Source organism: Hippocampus guttulatus, chromosome 9 (genome assembly GCF_054856545.1).
Source record: "Hippocampus guttulatus isolate MCC_2025c chromosome 9, RoL_Hgut_1.0, whole genome shotgun sequence".
Classification (NCBI taxonomy): domain Eukaryota; kingdom Metazoa; phylum Chordata; class Actinopteri; order Syngnathiformes; family Syngnathidae; genus Hippocampus; species Hippocampus guttulatus.
In genome coordinates, this window is record NC_141269.1 from 8,873,796 (window position 1) to 8,895,339 (window position 21,544).

At 40.3% G+C, this 21,544-nt stretch overlaps 3 protein-coding genes across 5 annotated transcripts; 2 read left to right on the forward strand and 1 right to left on the reverse strand.

The window, feature by feature from the left end:
• Window positions 1-172: 172 nt before the first annotated feature.
• LOC147200200 (retinal cone rhodopsin-sensitive cGMP 3',5'-cyclic phosphodiesterase subunit gamma-like) lies at window positions 173-1,636 on the reverse strand. The gene is made up of 3 exons (XM_086119388.1): window positions 1,488-1,636; window positions 784-902; window positions 173-714 (listed from the first exon to the last, which is right to left on the reverse strand). Exons 2-3 carry the CDS (start codon window positions 891-893, stop codon window positions 597-599), a joined length of 228 nt encoding a protein of 75 aa, XP_085975514.1. The 5' UTR covers window positions 894-902; window positions 1,488-1,636; the 3' UTR covers window positions 173-596.
• A 5,394-nt stretch (window positions 1,637-7,030) lies between these two features.
• On the forward strand, window positions 7,031-11,469 carry erp27 (endoplasmic reticulum protein 27). 3 transcript variants are annotated; one of them, XM_086119104.1, is made up of 7 exons: window positions 7,040-7,254; window positions 7,514-7,599; window positions 8,917-9,054; window positions 9,122-9,238; window positions 9,320-9,445; window positions 10,031-10,228; window positions 11,361-11,469. In XM_086119104.1, exons 1-7 carry the CDS (start codon window positions 7,197-7,199, stop codon window positions 11,400-11,402), a joined length of 765 nt encoding a protein of 254 aa, XP_085975230.1. In that variant the 5' UTR covers window positions 7,040-7,196; the 3' UTR covers window positions 11,403-11,469. The 3 variants fall into 3 exon arrangements, with proteins under 3 accessions (XP_085975232.1, XP_085975229.1, XP_085975230.1); XM_086119106.1 differs by lacking the exon at window positions 11,361-11,469 and having other exon boundaries at window positions 7,031-7,254; window positions 10,106-11,354; XM_086119103.1 differs by lacking the exon at window positions 11,361-11,469 and having other exon boundaries at window positions 7,034-7,254; window positions 10,031-11,354.
• A 2,894-nt stretch (window positions 11,470-14,363) lies between these two features.
• On the forward strand, window positions 14,364-19,431 carry bglapl (bone gamma-carboxyglutamate (gla) protein, like). The gene is made up of 4 exons (XM_086119107.1): window positions 14,364-17,463; window positions 17,545-17,862; window positions 18,786-18,888; window positions 18,986-19,431. The coding sequence occupies exons 1-4, from the start codon at window positions 17,235-17,237 to the stop codon at window positions 19,086-19,088; spliced, it is 753 nt and encodes a 250-aa protein (XP_085975233.1). The 5' UTR covers window positions 14,364-17,234; the 3' UTR covers window positions 19,089-19,431.
• The last annotated feature ends 2,113 nt before the right edge of the window (window positions 19,432-21,544 follow it).

Below are 21,544 nucleotides of genomic sequence, written 5' to 3' on the forward strand. Positions count from 1 at the left end.
CGATCTATCCCAATGTTCAAGGTTGTTGGGGGGGTTTTTTGAGTCAATGTACTGAGAAAAGCAGCATTGTTTGTTCACGACAGTATAATCTAACAAACGTTTCTGTGTTAGTGTTAAGTCACACTGGATCTATACCTTTAGAAAGATGGATAGAAAACACGACAATAAGCACTTGTTATTTAGGAACATTTATTGACAGTTCTGTTCAACTGTAACTCCCATTCCTACAGAAGACACTGTCCAAGTTGTCATTCGCATAGTTCATAAAAATATATTTCTTCCACAAATAGCTGTACAAGAAGAAGGGCGGGGGTGCGATGGAGTGGTAAAGGCGGGTAAGGATGGGCAACGGGGGCTGGTAGTGATTAAATAAGTGCAAAGTGATACTTCAGTATCCTCAGTTAAAGCTTATTTAAATATGTTTGCATATTTTAACAATTTGGGATCCAGTGGGACACTTGGAAAGTTTCCCAAGGTTCCATGTTGTGCCTAACACAAGAAAGACATCAGGTCGTTTGGGACAAGTGGTGGTGGGGAAAGTGGAGAAGAGGTGTGAGGTATAGACCGCTGAGAAGAGGAACGCTTCAGGAAGCCTTCTAGACAATTCCGTATTTGGCCAGATCACTGAGCTCCATGTCACCGAAGGCCTCCCAAGGACAAACCACCGTGATGTCTGTGCCCAGACCCTCCATGCCGGGGATGTCGTCTCCGAATCTGCATGGATGCAAACGGGTCACGTCAAAGGTATGCACACGCTACATGACACATTTGCTGTTAACTCACCCCTTCTGGCCGGGCTTAGGGGCCTTGCTCTTGAAGGTGCGGGTGGTCCTCTGCTTGAACTTGGGGGGTGCCTTCTTGTCGGCGGGGGTTGCAACTGCTGTGTCTGCCATTGTTAATTTCTGGATGCACAGTTTAAGAGGTGCTAAGTCTTGTTTTGCTTCAATGCTTGTGTCGTCACGAAGTCTTATAAATGTGTGTTACCAAACAGCTTCGCCTATTTTTGACTCGGGCGGCTTTCAAGATTACTCCTCAAGTGACTCAACGCCAGATTAGCTCAAATTTAACTCATTCCGAAATGACACTCAAGTGAACATACATCCAATGTAATTTGTATGCTGGACAGTGAATTAAAATCGTAATCTGTTTTTCAGATTTTTTTTTTTTTGTGCCATGTTTGAACAAATTGGTTTCAAAAGTGAGTAGATTATATGTTACCATTATTAACATCCAAAATAATAGTAATTGGAAATATCACTCTTTTTAAAAAAATAAATGATAATAAAAGACGCACAAGAAAAGCAAGCCAAGAAAGCCAAATCAGTTCACAGCTGTTTAACTATAAAATCACAAGTTAAAGAAACATTACAGTAAGACCCAACAAATATATTTTAAATAGTACCCGACTCCGCAAATATGTTTACTACGACTGTAACAGTTCCCTTTCAAAGTTTGCTGTAACGTAAAGGTAGAGGATTGGCTCTTACCAGCGGGTGCTGTGTGTCTCACTTCTTCTCGGCTCTTCACTTGGCGATTCAGTGCCGTTTGGTCTCCTGGCATCTCTTTTATACGCTGACTGCTAATCCCTCTCACACAGGTACACGTCCACCTCTGTGGTCACACAACACGTGGCCGCTAATTGGGCTCAGTGCTATTTTAGTGACCAGAACAAGCGAGATCATTCAGTGTTGCATAAGGAAGCACACATGACTCAGGAATGACACTGTTGACTAGAAATTTCAGAATATAATTTAACTGAGATAGTGTACACACATCAATTCAAATCTTTAAAAAAAAAACATGTAGGCCTCCAGATTATAATACAACATGCATCTTTTAACACCACTCACTTTCGTTAATGTGTTCATTGGGGGAAAAAATATTTTTAAAAAGGTTCAAAGTAACATGAAAGATGATTTGTCAACAACAAAGTCAATAATAGAAGCTACTTTCACCCGACAGTCATTTTCTGTCCCATTTGTTCTCGTTAGGCTGGAGCCAATCCCTGCTGACAGAGCACATACATACCTGTCACTTGCCCTCAAAAATTATGAATTTGAATAAAAGCTCTAGTGCACCCAACCCAACATTTTTCCCCATTCTACTTAAATCGTAGAGGAAATTCAGGAATAATTTCACATAAAGAGCAATTTAAAAACTCACTGGAATCAATATCACAGTAGTTCTGAAACCAAAAAAAATCAATTACTGTTCACGGTGCATCTTATTTTTGTGATATTACTTGATATGGGAGTACTGTACATGTAAAGCAGTTGATAAAAGGATATTTGCTCCCCATAGAAACTTACTCGTTTTAATTCACGTGATGTATAAAAGTATGCATCTGCCGTCAGGCTCATTTGACATGCAGTACAAGTTCTGAACCGATATGACCGCAGTCCATTCAACAAGATGGATTGCTTGTTTTTAAAATGGGTGCGCAGTGAAATTATACACTGCGACTACGCTATTACATTATACTGTTGTGTGTTTCCATGCATGAGCAACAGTCATAAAATCGAGAAGAGGCCATCCAGCATCAGGAATTGCTTTAATGCAGATGCTTTCGAATTCATGAGTTATCAATGTTGAATTTTTTTTTAACCGCCTCATTCGTGAAGAAGAAGAATGGTGTCATACGCATACAGAGATGGCAAACACTATTTGCTTGAAATGTCCACATTAGATGTGTGGTCTTTGATTGTCAACATTGGAGACATATTGAAAGTTCTTGTAAAGCTCGCTCACAACAATAGCTTGTAAAATTGACCGGAGTCTATGTTTAACACCGGCATGGTTAAGAATAGAATTCACACCTCTTTTTGTAGTATCTTAGCATGTCAGGCTGTAATAATTACCTTATTTTTGTGCAACAATATTATGTGACCCCCAAGCCACATACTAATTGGGCAAATATCTATCATGTTGACTTTGCTGTTACCCTGGCAACCTCTGTTGCGCCACACAGTAGAAAAAGGACAGGAAATATAATACACACACACAAATATGCAAATTTGGATTAGGTTTGGAATTTATGCATAGGAGTCAATGCAAAAATCATTTTAGTGTGGACTTTTTGTCCAAATCCTAATAATGCCACAGCCCATTTCCAGGACTTGGAACCACATTTAAATGTAATTTAGTGGTGAATATTCTTATAAATCAAATAAAAGTACTGTAAATTAACCTGGTATCCATTTTTAAATAGCGTTTGTCTAAATTAGGCTCCATGTTCTTGGAAACTGTTTTTCATCCATACTGCAAGCATTCCAATTTATGCGTCCTTTGCGTCAAGAGGGGCCTTCGGGATTATTGGTACATGGCAGAAGGTAAACTCATGGCGTTATAGGTTGTGTAAGGGTTACTTGAAAAATAGCTGCGGCCTAATTGAGAGTAATCCAAAAAGCTGAGCTTTGCCTGCATTACATCACGACCTTTTCTCACTCGCTCACCTCTCAGGAGCATCAACTGTGTCAGCCTAATCTGTGCATGTCCCATACAAGTGATGGGTACGGAGATAAAAACACATCTGATGATATATGACCGTACAGCAAGCCCCTCTCACTGTCTATTTTGAAAATACGTCTTAAAACTCATTTTTAGTCTTTGACTCTACACGAGACTTGATTTTTAGTTTGACTTAATTTATTGCTGTGTTGTGTGTTGTATGAATTATTTTTGCTATGTGTACAGCACTTTGTAGACAGCGGAGATTGTCTCTATATATATATATCTATATATATATATATAGATATATATATATATAGAGTTGAGTTGAGTCCAGATGGCAGCATCCTGTCCATAGAGACAATTGCATCAGCAAGTGTAGATGCATAATAATGAAAATATGGCAATACGTCCAAATTTGTGATGGGAAAAAAAGATTGAAGATATGCTAAAATCCTGCTAATTGTCTTAAATTTAAAGACACTTTTGAATGCAGTATTATTTACCACATAATAATAGTATTAATAGTGTTTTGTTTTTGTTTTTTTACTTTACAGCAGAAAGTATTTCATTACCTTTCACTGAAAATAATATACAGTATCCTCAAATTCTCTTATTTATAAAAACGGAAAACAGCATTTTTAAAAGGGCTCTTCTGATCAAAAGGGAAAACAATTTGCGGATGAATATTTTTCATAGGGCGCTTACAATATTTGAGCTGTCCTGTTCACACAATGAAGTGTTGATATATATTGAGGTAGCGTCATTTTGTTCTAAAATTGTTATTTTTGACATTCTCATATAATGAATGTATTTAACTTTCAATTATATAAAAAAACATTAAATTCACAATTTATTTAATTTAGAAAACTATTGTGATAAAGGAATTCAAAAGTAAATGTTATATATATACAGTATATATATATATATATATATATATATGTCAGTGAAGAGATCAACTTGTTCCCTCCCATGTCTGCGTCAGTGGACTCGTGATAGGTTGCGTCTATCTTGAAACATTGCTGAGACACGTTGAGCGCCCATCCCATGACAACAAGCCCCCCCCTCCCCCCACCCACCTCTGTGACGTGTGTACAGATTACTGCAGCACGAAATAACTTTCAAATGCCTCTGTCTGAAACCCCTCCCACACCCATACGACCTCCCCGCAACACAAGGATGTGCAAATAGGTTCAATCCCGGAGACGTGCGGTCAGGGCATGCATGGGAGACAGACCCTCCCATTCACTGCATATGAAGATTTAAAAACAAACAAACAGCAATCTACGCTTCAATTTCTTTCTATTTCAGTTCTCTGTTGCTTTTTATTGGGGTCACTGTGTTTGTCTCCAAAACATGAATCTTACTCATCAAATTCTTTACCCATTTTAACACAGAATGGTTTGTTCCAAGCACCAGGCATGCGGTTATGACACCAGACCAAAGAGGTAATTTTGCAAACGTTTCTCTCATAAATTTAAATACAAAGGTCAGACCAAATGCATTTTTTTTACTTAAAAAAGTGAGATTATAAAAAAAAATTAAAAAACCAAAAAACAAATAATGAAGGTTGAGAAATTGTTTCAATTAGGGTCATAATTGAAATATCGGCTAATCTTAATTTTTGGGTTCATATTTTTGTATCGAACTCCAGAGGAGTCACTACTTTCCCAGTTGTGAACTTTTCATTGCACGTCACTGCGAAATGCACAATTGCAGCAACAACCTTGTGCAAGACTTCATCAACTTGAGTTTATTGGAGGTTCTCGGGAGCTGAAGTGCATTCCTCTACATATGAGAACCGGAGCGCCAATAAAACAAGACACTAATTCAATTACCTCTCCCTAGCTTTGGGCCAATAAAAACCTCTGTGGTGATTGTGACATGTCGCATGTGACACAAACCCAACAACAAAAGCTGTCTTTTATTACAGGGGCAAAAAAGAATCCTGTTTCTGTATAGAGAAAATTGTACTTTTTAATTTATTTTTTTATGGCACATAATGCCAGTTTTTAAAGAATAGTAGGCTTTTGTTTTTTCAGGATAAAAGGCACGATGATCTTTTTTTAAGTTTATTGTTTTTTTAATTCAGACTATCTTCCCTTATTAAACTATTACGATGTATAGTTCTGCGTAATGTTATGACTTAATTTTAGAACAATGTGACCCCATAACTATACAACTTTTCACACATCATTTTTACTTTTGTGGACTTCGAGGGAAGGTTTCACGGATGTGAGTATGTGTAAGTATAAGTATGTGTGTAATTGTCTTTGTTTTATGTTAGGTTTGACACAAAAGTTCAACTGGGAATGCCATTAATCAGCTTGAAGATGGTTGTTTCGCAAAACTCTAAGTCGGGTTATCTGTATCTCAAGTCACCACTGTATGCACCACTTTATTTTCATAAATCCCTCCAAGTGAGTTCACCTGACCTTCCTCGTAACTCACAATGTCCCATCACCGATGAGCTCGTAAGAGGCCCCTGAATAACATCTGGGTGACTCCTGATTTACACCTTGTTTATTTCAAGACTTGTTGTGAAAACAAACAAATTGATGTAAGACTTTGGGGTCTATGTGGGTGGCCTTGGTTTCTTCAGCTTCTGACCATGTGTTTGTTGGTGAACACATCCATGTTTGCTAGCTGTTAGGAAGCAACAGCAGTCGTGGAGATACTGTTTATGACTACAAACCAAACATGCGGAGGACTTAGCCTTGAAGTGGTTGTTGTTCTTCAGCGCAGCTGTTTTGCTGATCCGTAGTCAGCATTCACCCCCCCCCCCCCTCCCACCAGAGTACATCAAACAAGATGGGCGGTTTGTTTTTTGTTTTATTACATGTATCCATGGTTTTCTGAATTATTACTATAATTATATGAAACTATCTTTTATTGGTTCTTATGCAACATTCAGACAAAAAAATAAATTATCAGGTGTTGTGGGTCTTGCCCTTCCTCCATTTATTTTGGTTTTTGTTTTGTTTTTAAGGCTTTATTTGGTTGGCCCATGACCCATGTGTGGGGAAGCTTCCTCCATAAACCTGAACCAAAAATTAACTTTTAGCAACTTTATCAGTAAATAATATGCCCCCACGCAGTCCGGTTGATTCTGTGGCGTGGCACTCAAAATGTGTCAATTAAATGCTCTTCCATTAGATGATAGAGGGTACAACAACTCCGTTAATCCAACTGTTGCCATTCATACAGTATAAGAAGCCATGGCGCCTTGCAAGTATATTAGCTTTGTCGCCAGGACCAGATTTCAAACTGTGCCATCACATTTGCGAGTACCAGTACATTGAGATGATCATCATTATTTAATACTTATTGTGATCATTTCGTTTGGTGGTGAGCTGTGAGATCTTTTGAATGTAAAATGGGTGCCTTGGCTGGATAAGGGCCGGGGAAACGCTGACCATTTTAGCTAGCTCATTGGTATTTTCGATTGACGTTGGGACGGTCAGTTAAAAATGACTTTGTCAATGATGCAATTAGTCTAACAATATGCAAGACTGATGCCTTATTTCATCGCTAGTGACTCAAACTCCTGTCCTATGATGACACGTAATCCAATGTCCGCGCACCCAAACTTATCAGGAACAGCTGGCTGCTTCCCAAGAAACCTCCTATCACAAGACACCACCACCACCACTACTAACTGCAGGAGACGTAGCCACGAGGTAACACTTCAAGTCGAAAGGCTGCAAATTTTTTGAAAATCCCAACGGACCTCCAAAAATAAAGTGAAAATGCTGATTGGACTGTTCTACTTCATCCTTTTGTCTTCCGTCACTGCTGAAGAGAAAGGTAACTTTTTTTTTAAAACCCAATACTAGATGTGTCTTTAACATGACTTTTTTTTTTTACATTGTACGGTAAAATGACAATATGTGTCTTAAGTGGTAATTTTTTAAAAATAAAGTTTCATGTTCACATCTTACTGAAAACCAAGTAGCTAAAATTCATGCTAGGTATTGATGTAACAATTGCATTATGAGACTTATGTACTGTAAGTGAAATGGTGTGTGTGTGTGTGTTGGTGGTGGGGGGGGGGTGTTCTTCTCAGATGTAACGCTTCCGAGATTAAACGACACAAAAGCCGCGGAGGCCTTCATCGACTCTGCCGAAGTGGTGGTGATTGGATTCCTGGAGGTCAGTAAAAATGAGACGGAGATTTTAGAAGAGCGCGATTTTATCACTCGATTGTATTACACCATCTTTCATGCCACAAGCCAGACATAGAAGAGCCAAATTAAGATACAACGAAAATGCCAACACTGAGCCGTTTGTTTTCATGTCTGATGGCAAATATGCTTGAAAGAGGGACGTCATGGGCCTTGCCAAGTTGCCACTCCTTTGGCGTGGTTGCACTGAGGTCAGAGGTTGACTGGTTGTCTGATACATTGCGCGCCCTCTGGCTGTCCTCTGCATGCGGGGGACGACGGTCGGCCACTGCGCAGGAAGTCCACATGTGAAGGCTTGTGGGAGAAGCTGCGTTAAGTCTCTGGTAAACAACGGTAATGAGGGTTCAAGAGAAAAACAAAACGGTTTGTACCAATGTATGAACTTATTTTTTTATTGGCTTCTCTGGGATTTAAAATGAATTCCCAGAGAGGGTGTAATAGTCCCTCCAAAATAGCTACCTTTTTAATGTCTGTCTTCATTCCCGCATCCCCCCCACATCTTCACTTTCTTTCTGTTACGACCACATTCACATTTTCTTTTTGGCTTTGAGGGGGGGAAAAAAAAGAAATTTACAGACCTCTGACAGTTTTAGTATGTCCAGAAATTCTCTTGTTGCCCATCCGTTTTTACATTCGGCATGTGATAATGAATGAGAACTCCAGACAGATAAAAATAAATAAATAAGTAAACATTTGTACACCGTACAACATTGAACATTTATAAATTTAGCAATAATTTTCAACAACCAATTACAATAAAAAGTAAAGGTTTCTTGATCACATTTTCACTTTCTATTGAATGACTGCGTAGAATGTGCGGTATATGCATCTACCGTTACGCGTACTTTACATATCAGAGCATTTGAAGACTTGACACACCGTAATTCATGTTGTGCTAAAGATTTTAATTGTAATTTAATTTCATTAAATTCAGAGAATGTCAGCCATCTGTAAAAATAATATTACACATCCTAACCCACACTCGTGTGTGTATGGGTATGTCTATATACAGTATCGTAAAAATGTCTATATTTTGAAATTCATTTTTAGCCATCAAAGTGAAAATGTCAATGGTTTTTCTTTTAAACTGTGCACATAACACGAAACCGCTTGATCCTTGAATAAGAAATATAAGTACTCACACACCACGCGTCACTTCCGATGGGAGGTTTTTGCATGAAAATACTGTTTGTCAGTGCAACATTCAGTGAAAAGAGCTTACCTTACGTTTGTGTTTGTACAATTCACAATTTGAATTGAAAACATTTTTTTTGGGACACTGCAGGGAGAAGAGAGTCACGGTTACAAAGAGCTTGTGGCGGCAGCAAAGCGGGTGGATTCAGTCTCCGTGGCTATTTGTGTTTCGAAAGAGGTGTGGGCTGACTACGGCATTAAATCAGACGCCATCACTCTTTTCAGAAAGGTACCGTCACGGCCGCACCACTCTCGAGCATTTGTGATGATGATGCTCAAGCATGTGCTACTTCCAGGCCGATAACCACCAAGAGAACCTTGTGATTGCCGAGGCCGAGAAGGTCGAGACTGACGGTCTTGTGAACTTTATCATTGTGAACGAGGTCCGCTACATGACCGAATACAACCAAGTGGTGGGTCCACCTGCGCGGTGCAGTGTCTAAGCATGCTTTTGCCTACTTTTCCCTTTCCCTAATGCTGCTTTCTTTCCTCAGACAGCTGTGGGCCTCTTCAACTCAGAGGTGAAGACTCACCTCTTGCTCTTTGCCAACAAAGGGCGCGAAGGATTTCATGAGCTTAAGGAGCAGTTGGCGGCTTTAGCTCCAGAGTTCACTGACAAGGTGAGAATATATTGAATACGGAGAGATTTTAGACGAGCATTTGTATTTTTGAAGTCATTTTCTTTTCACAAAATGCAGAAGTGGAAATTGTCTTTTTGATCTTAAAACTGTTGCCATCATAAAATATTTGGATGACTATTAAAGGTCAGGTTCTTAAGTAGCACCAAAACATTCATACAAGGGTAAAAAGAAGTAAACTTCAGTACTGTGTTTTCACAAACTTGATTGACTTCAGCCATTTTGTACTGAGCAACGGAGACAGAGACGGTCGTACTATTTCCGTATTTTGCAATAAATTCAATTTCTGATTGTATGATTATCACCAATCAAATAAAAAGATATGATCCGATAGTATACAAATACTATTTATTATTGATTTAATAAGCACTGAAATGGTGGTACTAATATATCAAAATTGTACATACTGTATGTGTTAGGCTCCAGCTCACCCATGCATAAAATAGGTGATTAAATTCCAAACAATGACTTTCACGGAGTTACATTCCACTTTTGCCCAAGAATTTCATGACATGCCCTGAATAAGTCATACTAAAAAAAAAAAACAACAACCAAACTCTCTTGAAGTTCTTGTTCGTGCTCATCAATGGTGCTGAAGACTCCAACTTCCGCTCCTTGCGCTACTTTGGGCTCAAATCTAAGGACCTCGCACGTGTGGGCATCTACGATGGTGACTCCGATATGAAGTGGCTGATGCCGGAGGGCGACATTTCTCCTGAGCGCGTGCGAGACTTTTGCAACTCTTTCTTGCGAGGGGAGCTGAAGGTGAGCAGCCATTTACAAGTAAGGTCATTTCAGTCCTTTTCAAGTGGACAAAAGTGTTCAACGTGCTGATTATAGTGAAGATAGCCCAATTAGGAGGAGATGCACATGTACTGCACAAAGTATTTTTTGGACTATAAGTCGCTCCAGAGTATAATTCATGCAGTCAAAAACTGCATCATGAAGAAGGGGGGAAAAATGTCAGTGCTAGACTATAAATCACAATTCTGGGGGAAATCAAAAAACAAGACCGGGTGTTCTCGTTTCCTACTCGTGGGTGCGTTTGGAAATCTACTCGGCGCGCACACTGTTTCACTCCAACCATTGAAAACTCAGAACATTGTTCAAATATGCCATTTGTTTATTCAGAGTAGGGAAGCTGCATGCTAAACATTTTGTTGTCTCGATTGCTGCTTTTTCCTCTGCTTCCATTTTTTCTTCTCCTTTTGTTTGGCAGTTGGCAAATACTTTTGGTGCATTACCGACACCTTCTTCATCACGCTATAAAAAGTGTGACCATCACCAGTAATGCATGATTACTTCTTCTTCTTCTTGACCATCATTTAAATAGCGTTGTAGGAGCCTCATCATCAGAAATGAGACAAAATGTAGTTTTTAATTGCAAATCACGGTAACATTTGGACTTAATTATAGGAAAATAATAATAAAAGAATATGACAAAATTAAATAACGATTCAAATAATATGCATTACACCTAAAAAATAAAATAAAATCAAAGTGGACCTCAACAAAAGAGCTCAAATGCAAATATATTGCACTCCAAAGTTAAATACAACTGAACTGTACTTGGGCAGTAATTCTTTCGGGTGTCACTACAGGGGCTGGACTTGAACACTTACCTCTGAATCCATAGTAAGTACCTAAGTTAGGACAATTCCAGCCCTCCAGCTATGTGCAAACAGGTTTTCTGGACGAATTGAGTAAAATGTCCACATACGCACTCCTCCGTGTTGTAGAAAGCCTAACCAGAAGCGCAGAAGCTGTAAAAAAAAGCAAAGGCCAAGGCAACAGGGTCCCACTGTTTTCTTCCATTTTCATGCACACTAAGTTTCACCGGGATTCTTTTTTAACGTATTTCAGACAATAATGAATGACATTTTTCTGTACTTTACAGGAGGTGAAACAGGCCGGAGCAGAGGCCAAAACAGAGCTCTAATGCTGTTCAAAGATGTGAATGACCCATATTGTTGTAAAGTGAATTCAATAAAAATACAATAAATGTTCTCATGTTGAGTCTTCGTCTTTGTCGCGGGAACCTTCGCGGCATCCGCAGCTGCACGTCTACTGGTGTGCGTCTTGTTTTGTTTTGTCTGTTTATTCCAGCGTTAGGCCGTCTGCGGCCTGCTTTGCTGACCGCGTGTCGGCGGCCACAAGCTGCAGACAGGCTGGCACGCTTTGTCAGTCTGTCCGCAAATGTCACAGTGGCGACCACAATACAACTGTCCTAGTGAGAGTGACACACAGCAGCGCAGGAAGACACAGGATGCTCCAGACAGTGGTCAAAGGTCATCCTCATGTTACTTTACAATGAAGTGAATGTAAATCAAAACGAAATGCACCATTTGGGCCTGAAAATATTATCCAGCCATGCATTTTATATACCTTCATTTACCATTTTATTAGAATACATTTAAACCACTTCTGAGAGAGAACATGCACTAAAGAGGGCAAAAAATGGTGAGGACGCAGTTAAAATCATTTTTATTCTTTACTCTTTTCTTTGTTTTTTTTTTACAGTATGCACAACTGCCATTTATTGTGCAACAATCTAATTGTAACATGTATTTGTTATATATTTTGATGCATTTTTATGCTTTAGGAAACATTTATGTCTGAATTTTGAGGGGCTTGGAACGAATTACGGCATTTGCATGGAAAACACGTCTCTACTTACAAAATTTTCCAGTTAAGAAATTTCTTCCAGAGAACCAATTAATTTCGTAAGTAGAAGTACCACTGTAGTTTATTGAAAAAAAAATCATACAAGGGTTGAAGCACGAACCCCCAGGCCATGCCACGCCTATTGTGTGTTAATCAATTGCTGGTGTCTCCAAAAAGAGACCCCAAAATGGGCCTTTATATGCGTAGAGATTTGTCTCAAAATCATTTCCATAAATACATCTTCAATTTTGACGTGGCAAATATATTTGGGCATCTGAAAAATGCAAAGAGGGAGCAGCATGGCTCAGCTGCAAGAGTCGCCATCTCCCAACTTGAAGGCTGTACGTTTTTGTTCCTCCATACTAAAGTGGCTTTTTTTCCCAGTCCAAAAATTCTTTGTAAAATTCACTTAGAATTTCTGGGTGAAAAAAAAAAACTATTTCTATTTTATTTTTTTTAAGTGGATGACTGCAATTTGAGCTCTTAAAATTTGTGTGACTTTTTAACCCTTTCAGGGACGGCGGTTACTACGGTGGACAGCTTATCAAGTTATCGGGTTACAGGGTGCATAAAAGCGTAATTTCCCCAAATGTTTGTGTCCTATTTCAAACCGTACATCCTCGAAGCGTTGAGCTTTTGAGGTTCCACACTATTCAGTTGAATGTTCAGTCATTGTGTTAACAACAACAACAACAACAACACTTCCAAAAAAGAAGAGCACATTGGACACAGACACTGTGAGAAGAAAACATTTGGGATCATCCCAGCAACGTCCACTCGAGCGAGAAGGGAATTTCAAGATCCAGACGGAGATCAACATAGTGTAATTGGCGGTGCCGTCCTGCCAAGCCGAAGCATCCGGCGGAATTGGGAAGCCCTGACAGGTGGCATCCAGACAGTCTTGGATTGGGTTGAAGTGACATAACACAAAGGCAAACATAATTGCAGTATTCCACTTTTAAGAACTGAAAAAAAAAGTCACAAGTGAATCAGAGAAACAGTGCAACTGGGCTCGTCTTCATGCAATACTCGAGAATTGCATCGGATTAGATTTGAATCAAGTTCAAAATGACCATACCCAAATATTTCAACAAATCACTATTATAGTCTAATACTGAGCCTCTTATAACATTTTGATTTTATTCCCCCCCCCCCCCATGTCGGGTTTGCTTTGAAATCACCCCAGAAAATATATTTTTTTATTGTAACACACAAATGCCGCTGATATGAATAAATGAAAATGATAAAATGATTCATCATTTGATTTATTATTTAGGATTAGAGTGAATTTCCTATATGTATTGTTTTATGTTGCCATATCAATCCAAAAGGGGAAAGATCAAGCGAATATTAGTACTGACTAGCAATTGAGTGTATTTAGTCATCATTATAAAGATGCATAAACATATAGTGTATATTTTCAAATCATATTCATGGATTTGGTTCACATACTCTGAGTTGCAACTCAACATTCACGTAATTAAAAAGTACAGTTTCCACTCAAGAGGATGAAATAAATCGCATGAAAAAAGGAAACCATTTGGGTTACTTGTTTTCTTTAAACCAGCAAATCCTGTGATATGTTTTACAAAGAAAATACACTCTGATAAATAGATGTAAAAGCGAATGTTTAAAATGCTTCATGTGTTTTTTGCATTGATTTGAAAAAGCAAAATTTGAAACTGCGTGCAGGTGAGTATGTGCTTTCCATTTTGAAATGAGAAGAGATTTTCGTGGTTGTTGTTTTTAATTCTTTTCGTGCTGATATAGCTTTCGAGTACTCGGAACAATAATTCTCAAGACTGACACGTGTCACTGTTGTGGCTTTTCAGAGAAAAACACTTTCCCCAAGGAACTCATACGGTAATTATGGGGTTGTGCTGTATGTACGTGTGCAAGACTTTTGCAACACATTTGGTTTTTAGAGTGCCAGTCTTTGGGACGTGCTTCTTGATGGGTCAAACATTTTGGGTTTTTTTTTCCAAATTGTTCGAAAGTGACCATTTTAAAATACCAACTCAAAAAAAGCCGCCACTGCAGTACATCACCACATTAGGTACACCTGTCGAATGAGCGCTAATAGAGCTTTTACATCATAACATTTGCAGGATAAACACCTGCTTCAAAATATCATGTTATCGACTATGATTTTTGCATGTTGATAAGTTGTAAATAGGTATGTTAACTGTGTTCACAGAAATTAATAAGATACCCAAGTTGAGTACATATACTACTCTTTATTTTTGGATTTTTTTTTTTTTACTTGAGAATCTACTCTGTGTTTGGACCCCCATCCAACAAAAACTACGGTAATCATAAAAATAATATTAAAAAGTATTATTGTTATTATTATTATCACGTCTTATTGTCTGGCTGGCTTTCCGTAGACAATTTGATATCCGCCTTTTGAAGAAGGTTGCGGCGATTCTTTTGTGAATGGCATCCACACAACAACAACAACAACACCAAGCTAGACGTTGAAATTACACGGCTCTTTGTCCAAGACAAATGCTGCCTGACACCAGGAATAACACGAGACTATAGGAAACAAGGGCATCAAGGTCAGACTGCATCTTATGGACGGCCCTTTTTTTTTTTGGACTGCTGAGTCTCTGAGGCATGAAGTGGGCCCATAAAATGCGCACACACATAACCAACATGTCATTGCTGCTGCAGTAAAGTTTAGATTAGTTATTTTTCTATAAAGTGACCCGCAGCCGCATCCACACTCGAACCAGATCTCAACATCCGAAACCGCATGCATACCACCATATAGCAACACATAGGCCTTCCTTATATTTAGCTGTGTGTAAGCGCGAAGCATGTGTCGATCGGGCCACCGCTTACTGTTGCCAGTCGCTGGCCCCTGCCAGATTCTGCCGTCCCTAAATAGCGCTTGCTCGCGGCTGTGGTGGAACGCTGTAGCACTCTAATTAAGTCTGTCGCATAATGAGCCTGACCGCTACTCCATGTCACTCGATTAGAAGCTTGCGGTGCACTCGCACTGTAGTTTGGGGTTTGTGGGGTTGGGATCTAGAATGTGGGGTAACGGGAGTGCAGTAAGATGATCGCAATGGCAAACCTCCACTCTGCAGAAGCAGAACTATTAAAATTCAATCACATTCCGTACATATTCTAATTTAAAACTTTCATACAATAGTTTGAATGCTGTGCCCAAAAGAGTTGATTGGAACAATTAAAATACCTTTGAACATGATTTGATGGAGAGGGCTAAAATGAACATATGGAGTAGTGGAACCTTTGTACTTAGTTTTGTATTTGCACAAACTGTTCCGGAACACTGCTTGGCCTCCCATCTTTTCAAATGAAGATGCACAGATAGAAGATGATGCAATTACCCAGGGGAAATAAATGAACATGCTCCGGGGTCAAACTGTCATCATACTCAAGCGTTTCTTTATTGTGTAGGCAAATTGAAATGCATTCTATGTGAGCATAGTAGGCCACAGTTAATATCCATCCATCCGTTTTCCGATCCGCATTATCCTCACAAGGTTGTTTATGTCTTGTAGTTTCTCTCTTGTACTGAAGCAGTTTTACAGTTTCTTTCACTTTTCAGCATAATGCTTCTGAGTCTGGCTTAGTCCTCAATAGTCAGCATTTCCTCTTCCAAGCTGAAGCCTCTCCCAGCTGTCTTCGGCGGTAGGTGGGCTCACCCTGAACCGGTTGCCAGCCAATCGCAGGGCACACAGAGTCCAACAACCATCCGCGCTCACACTCACAGCTAGGGACAATTTAGAGCATTCAATTCAGGAAATCGGAATACCCGGAGAAAACCAACGCAGCCACGGGCAGAACATGCAAACTCCACACCTTCGGCCGGAGTCGCCACAGTTCATAATTAATATTAAATTTGATAACAGATGTGTAATTAAGGAGAGGAGTGATTTCAAGTCCAAAAGAAATTAAACACTTCTGAAATTCAATGTGCGGCACGCTGGTCGGCGGGTTAGCACGTCCCCCTCATGGTGCAAAGCTACAGGGTTCGATTCCGGCCCAGGCCTTCTTGTGTGGCGTTTGCATGTTCTCCCCGTGCCTGCATGGGTTTCTCTGGATATCTGGTTTCCTCCCACATTTCAAAAACATACATGATCGGTTGATTGAACACTCTATAAATTGTCCCTCGGTGTGAGTGTGAACACAAATGGTTGAGTGTGTACTACTGCCCGCAGACAGCTGGGAGATGCTCCAATACACCCGCGACTCTTGTGAGGATAAGCAGATTTTAAAAAAATGAATGGATGGATGAAATTAAATGTTCATGTATGAACTACATGTGCTGTGGAGGTGGGCAGGCAATACACTTTGCAGTGACCCACACATTGCAATTTATTTTTCTATTTGATGGTTATAGTTATTACCAAAAATATATATATTTTTGCCATTGCTGGTAAATTTCTGTGGTGGCGTCACAAAACACCAAAAAGCCAAAAGGAAAGAAAAACCTAGGGGCCTTTTTGAAACATTGCCACTACCCCCTGGGTCAAAAACTACAGAGTGAAATGCCATAATGGAATGCTTGTATGTGTGGCTACTGGAAATAAATTCAGGAAAAATGTTAATATCTTCATGATGAACGTGTTGACTGCCATTTTGGGACAAGGGAGTATTTCTGACCCAAAAAAGGAGAGAGAGAGAGAGAGAGAGAGAGAGAAAATATGAAAATAACTTATTTACAGGAGCGTTCTTAAGACTGTACATGAAAATCAGATTAAAAAAATTATACAATGTTAACAACTCAAAGTGCACAACAATGTAAAATTACTACAATCCAGTTAATTTAGTCATTGCCAGTGCCCGTGTCTGCCAACTGATATCTTTAAAACACATAATGGATGTTATGGCCGAATTGTTCAGTTCTAAAGAATTTAGCCTTATTTGTTGCAACCCTCGCAGCGATTTTTAGGGAGTATGTAAATTGATTATGTAACTTTAAGTGGACACCAGAGGAATTCCAGCCTCAAGCAGGCCAAGAACTTTTTCAGGTTGGATGAGAGCGTGCTTTGGGGTCACTGAATTCTTGGAGCGGGTCCCGTGCTAGAGTGGGAGTTTTTGTGGCAGCCTCCCTTGACAAGTGCAAGAGGAGATGTTGACATGTGATTCGCTAGCCAATCAGAGGGTCTCCTCGCTGTCTGAATCCGGTCGGGGACAAGAGTATAAAATGGAGCTCGCTTCAGGGGGATTGAAGCAGAAGCAACAAGCTCCTCCCTCCGAAAGAACAAACGAAGAACTCCAACTTCAACTTCCAGAGACCATGAAGACTCTGAGCCTCCTCGCCATCTGCGCTCTCCTCTCAGCGTGCTGGGCCACAGGAGGTGAAGGAGTGTTCCTGAACATCACCTTCCGTGCTCGAAGGAAACTTTGTTCATAACTTTGATTTTATGTCCCTTCAACAGTTGTCGAATATGAGTCTCACGTGGAACACGATGGCGACTCTGACCACTCAGACACCGGCGACCTCGCTGATGTTGGTGACCGCGCCGATGCCGGAGACAACGGCGATGTTGGAGACAACGCCAACTCCTCAGCCTCCGACTCATCCGACTCGGACTCAGACTCCAACTCTGATTCGGACTCAGATTCAAACTCTGATTCAGACTCAGACTCCAACTCTGATTCGGACTCAGATTCAAACTCTGATTCGGACTCAGCCTCTGACTCCGACTCTGCCTCAGATTCTTCCTCCTCTTCATCTGAGTCAGCCAGTACTGAAGGTAAGCCATCGAAACAGTAATCTAGCAAAAAAGCTGAATTGCAAGTGTGATTGACACCAAAAATATGTATGATTGCTGATACAATTTTAATTTTAAACTGTAAAAAAACAACAAGAACAACAACAACAATCAAAAAAACGATTATTTGATTTCAACAAAATGCATCCAAAGTATGTAGTAATGCAATGAAGGCTCTCTTGTATCTTCTTCTGCCTCCAAGGCTAAATTGTCCCCCGACATACAAAGCTTGTCTCTCAGTCAAAATATATTCGCCATAGCTTGTAGTACTAATTTTCTATTAGACAGGATGTTGGCGCCATCTTGCGGCATCTTCAGTCATTTGAGAAAAAGTACGAAAAAAGTGAAGTGGTGGTTTTTCCTTCAAATAACGGAGTAGCCTACATTGTGAGGATAGGATAGTAAAAATCCCTGACTAATTGACACTCTCCCAATAAAGATTTATAATTGCTTACAGATGTCAGTAGATGGCGACAAAGCATTACAAGAAGATCGGTAACTAACTTCAACCGTGGCACAAAAAGGCCACAAAATGGGGCCAAAGCAATCATTTTATATTAGACACGTATTTGGCCTGAGTGCAGAAACAAAGCTGAGTGAGTTTTCCAACGAACGATGGGGAATATGTTCCAAATGCAAACTGTGTATAGAATCCACAAGTGGCAAATCATAAATATGCAGAACACTGTGGTTCTATTATTGGACCTTACTGTATGTCTGCATGCTTTTGCCCTCATCACAAGCACTTTTTTTTTCCGTTGAAAGGCTCAAAATTCCATCAAGGACCAAATGTCGTGGAAAGTGCGGCCGACTGTTAAAGACAGCGATGCCCCCTCGCTCTCTCGAGAGCTCACCTAAATCAAAATTTTCATGTCAAATACACATTTGACTTTTTCTCCGTCAAGGGACAGAGTCTCCAGACTCCCACGTGGTCATGAAGCGAGACGTGGCTTCCGTTTTGCTGAGGTCGAGACGCCAAGCCCCCCTCTCCTTTTACCAGATGGAGCGGTACGAATTGTTTTGAAAAATGATTTCACAAAACTTCAATTCAGTTCTTTGCGGAAAACTGCTTCTCAATAATGCAACGTTCTTCGTTCCGGCGCAGCCTGAGAGAGGTGTGTGAGCTGAACACGGGCTGCGACGAGATGGCAGAGACGCAGGGCGTCGTGGCAGCCTACACGGCCTACTATGGACCCCCTCACTTCTAAGCAGACAAACCCATTGCAGTTTGGAGGTCACAAACCTTTTTTTGCACAGCAATGTCCAAAGAGATGCACATAAAGTATGCCGTAACCCATATATGTTGAAGGGATTCCTCAGCCCTACTTCGCATAACATAATGAATGGTGCTAAAAGTTTATTTGAGTGATTGTTTTGAATTATTTATGCCATGCTTCAGCAGCGGTTATAGTATTGAGCTCTTCGACGTACAATAGTGTCAGTGGCTGTGTCCAGTGCGTGTGAAATGGACGGGAATTATCTGCTATGGCTGTAACCACACATTGCCTCTGGATTTTAAAGAAATAAATTATTTTATTTGTCCAACAGTGACTTCAAGTGTTTTTTCTTTTTCCATAGCAGAAATCTTTAAAATATGATTTGGAGGACGCCTCCATTAAGCCATTACGACCCACCCACACGCACCCTTCTATTACACTTGATAAATTTCCATCCATCCATCCAATATCCAAGCCGCTTATCCTCATGAAGGTTATCGGCACGCGGGAGCCTGTCCCAGTCATTGGGCAGTAGGCAGGGTACACCCTGAACTGGTTGCCAGCCAGTCGCGGGGCACACATAGAAAAACAACCATTCACACTCACGGTCATCCGGCAGAAGTTCTTCTTCCTCGTCTTCCATTGAGAGGATGAAAAAGAAGAACGGTAGCCATGGTGACAAGTTCATGCCCTCCACAGCAAGGACACACAACGCCAAAAGAGGATTAATCCACCAGGATTGTATCTTTGGCTATAACAATGTGGCGCTGCATTTTGGTTCAAGGAAGCCATTTTAAGATAAAAAGAAAAAAAACCAACATAGGTATTAAGCGGATGTTTCATTGTCTTTATGTGGTGCAGGAGGCAGAACGCAATCCACTCACGTTAATTTTTAAAGGCAGCATATAATCAGCGGCTCGTGCTGAAACTGTTTATTTTTCTTGTACTGCCTGACGCAGTGTTTTCGGGGTACTCCATTTTTGGGGGCACTCTGAATAATTAAACAGCATTCTGAGTTTCCCAACGATATGAATGAAGCAGTGCCCTCGGACCATTATTAATATTTTAGTTGTAGTTTCTTTGCATGTTAAAAAAACTATTACTAGTAGTCGTCATCAGGTGAGTCGCCCCCACTTTTTCAACACCCACACTCAGTAGGATTGCAGGCTGTGTCGCAATCTTTTTTTTTCGGATATGCTGAGAGAAGTCAGAAAATGCAACCCGGGCCGTATTTCCTGAGTTTGGACTTCACTGTCCTTGGTGTTAACTGGTGGAAATGTATACTGTAACGTACTGGTAGCATGCAGTTGTCAGTTACAATGTAAAGTTTTGAATCCTATGTAGTTGTCCTCCTTGTATGCCAAGTTGTCCTGAGAGTTATTACAAAGAGTACATGGACCTTAAGATGGTTACCTAAGATATGGAATGCTAAGGGGACATGAAACCACCCCCCCCCAAAAAAACCAATTTGCATTCCCTCGCAAAACATTTTGTTCCCTCGCAAAAACTGCGTTCCCTCGCAAAGATTGCATTCCCTTGCAACGAATGCGAGATATCGCAATCTTTTTTTTGGGGGGGGGCGCTTTCCAACATATTTCACTCGATTTATAACCTCATAGATGGCGTCTGCAATCACGTTCCAAATAATAGCAAAGCTCAAGAGTGCTATTTGCTGGCCACCTCATCATTCACGCCTCTTTTATTGTTTTTCATCAATAATCTGATTTGTTTGACTACGTAGAGAACAATTATTCAATGGTATGGCACTGTATTAGTCCAAAATCATCGAGACAATAACTGACACCCTGTTTGTCTGTTTTTCTGCATTTTATTAGTGTCCTTCACACCAACAATTGAAGATCGACCAGATCAGACGTAAGTTACACTTTAAAAGAAGTTGAATTATGACAAGAGATAAGATTATATGTTCTTTAAAAGCCCACGCTCATCTGAACAAGGTTAACCTGTGCACACCTGTTACACACTCTGTCACAGTTGCACGTGCTGCTGCTGTCTTATCATCGACTGAAAAGACCACCATACAAAGTCCAGCGTGCGCGGCCACTCTGGGTGGTTCCCACAGGTGATGTTCAAAACTTGTTTCCTGTGAGTTCAGTACATGTGTGTGTTTGTGAGTGTGTCCGCATTGACGAAGAGAAGTGAGGATAGGCGGTTCAGAAGATGGATGGATGGATGGATGGAGGAAGTATGTCATTGTTTTATTTTATTGTTGTGACTGCATATTGTGACCAGCTAGGAGAGGCGGGTGGGCGTGCTCATCTTGGTTTATGTTTGGAAAATGGCTCAGTTCACTTTGTGTTGATCTGTGGAGACGGTGACTTACAATAAGTTTTTTTGGGGGGGGGGGGGGGGGGTTCTGCTAGTCCTTAAAGCAGACTTTTTGAAGCACGGACAGACTTAAGTGGAATGCTACACACACAAAAAAG

Bases quoted from the DNA above. Each gene is read 5' to 3' on its own strand.
- LOC147200200 (XM_086119388.1), bottom strand. From the start codon at position 893: ATGGCAGACACAGCAGTTGCAACCCCCGCCGACAAGAAGGCACCCCCC. The intron at 715-783 runs GTGAGTTAACAG...GCATCCATGCAG, and splicing joins CCTAAGCCCGGCCAGAAGGG to ATTCGGAGACGACATCCCCG.
- erp27 (XM_086119103.1), top strand. From the start codon at position 7,197: ATGCTGATTGGACTGTTCTACTTCATCCTTTTGTCTTCCGTCACTGCT. The intron at 7,255-7,513 runs GTAACTTTTTTT...TGTTCTTCTCAG, and splicing joins CGTCACTGCTGAAGAGAAAG to ATGTAACGCTTCCGAGATTA. The intron at 7,600-8,916 runs GTCAGTAAAAAT...GGGACACTGCAG, and splicing joins TGGTGATTGGATTCCTGGAG to GGAGAAGAGAGTCACGGTTA.
- bglapl (XM_086119107.1), top strand. From the start codon at position 17,235: ATGTTGACATGTGATTCGCTAGCCAATCAGAGGGTCTCCTCGCTGTCT. The intron at 17,464-17,544 runs GTGAAGGAGTGT...TCCCTTCAACAG, and splicing joins AGCGTGCTGGGCCACAGGAG to TTGTCGAATATGAGTCTCAC. The intron at 17,863-18,785 runs GTAAGCCATCGA...TTCTCCGTCAAG, and splicing joins TGAGTCAGCCAGTACTGAAG to GGACAGAGTCTCCAGACTCC.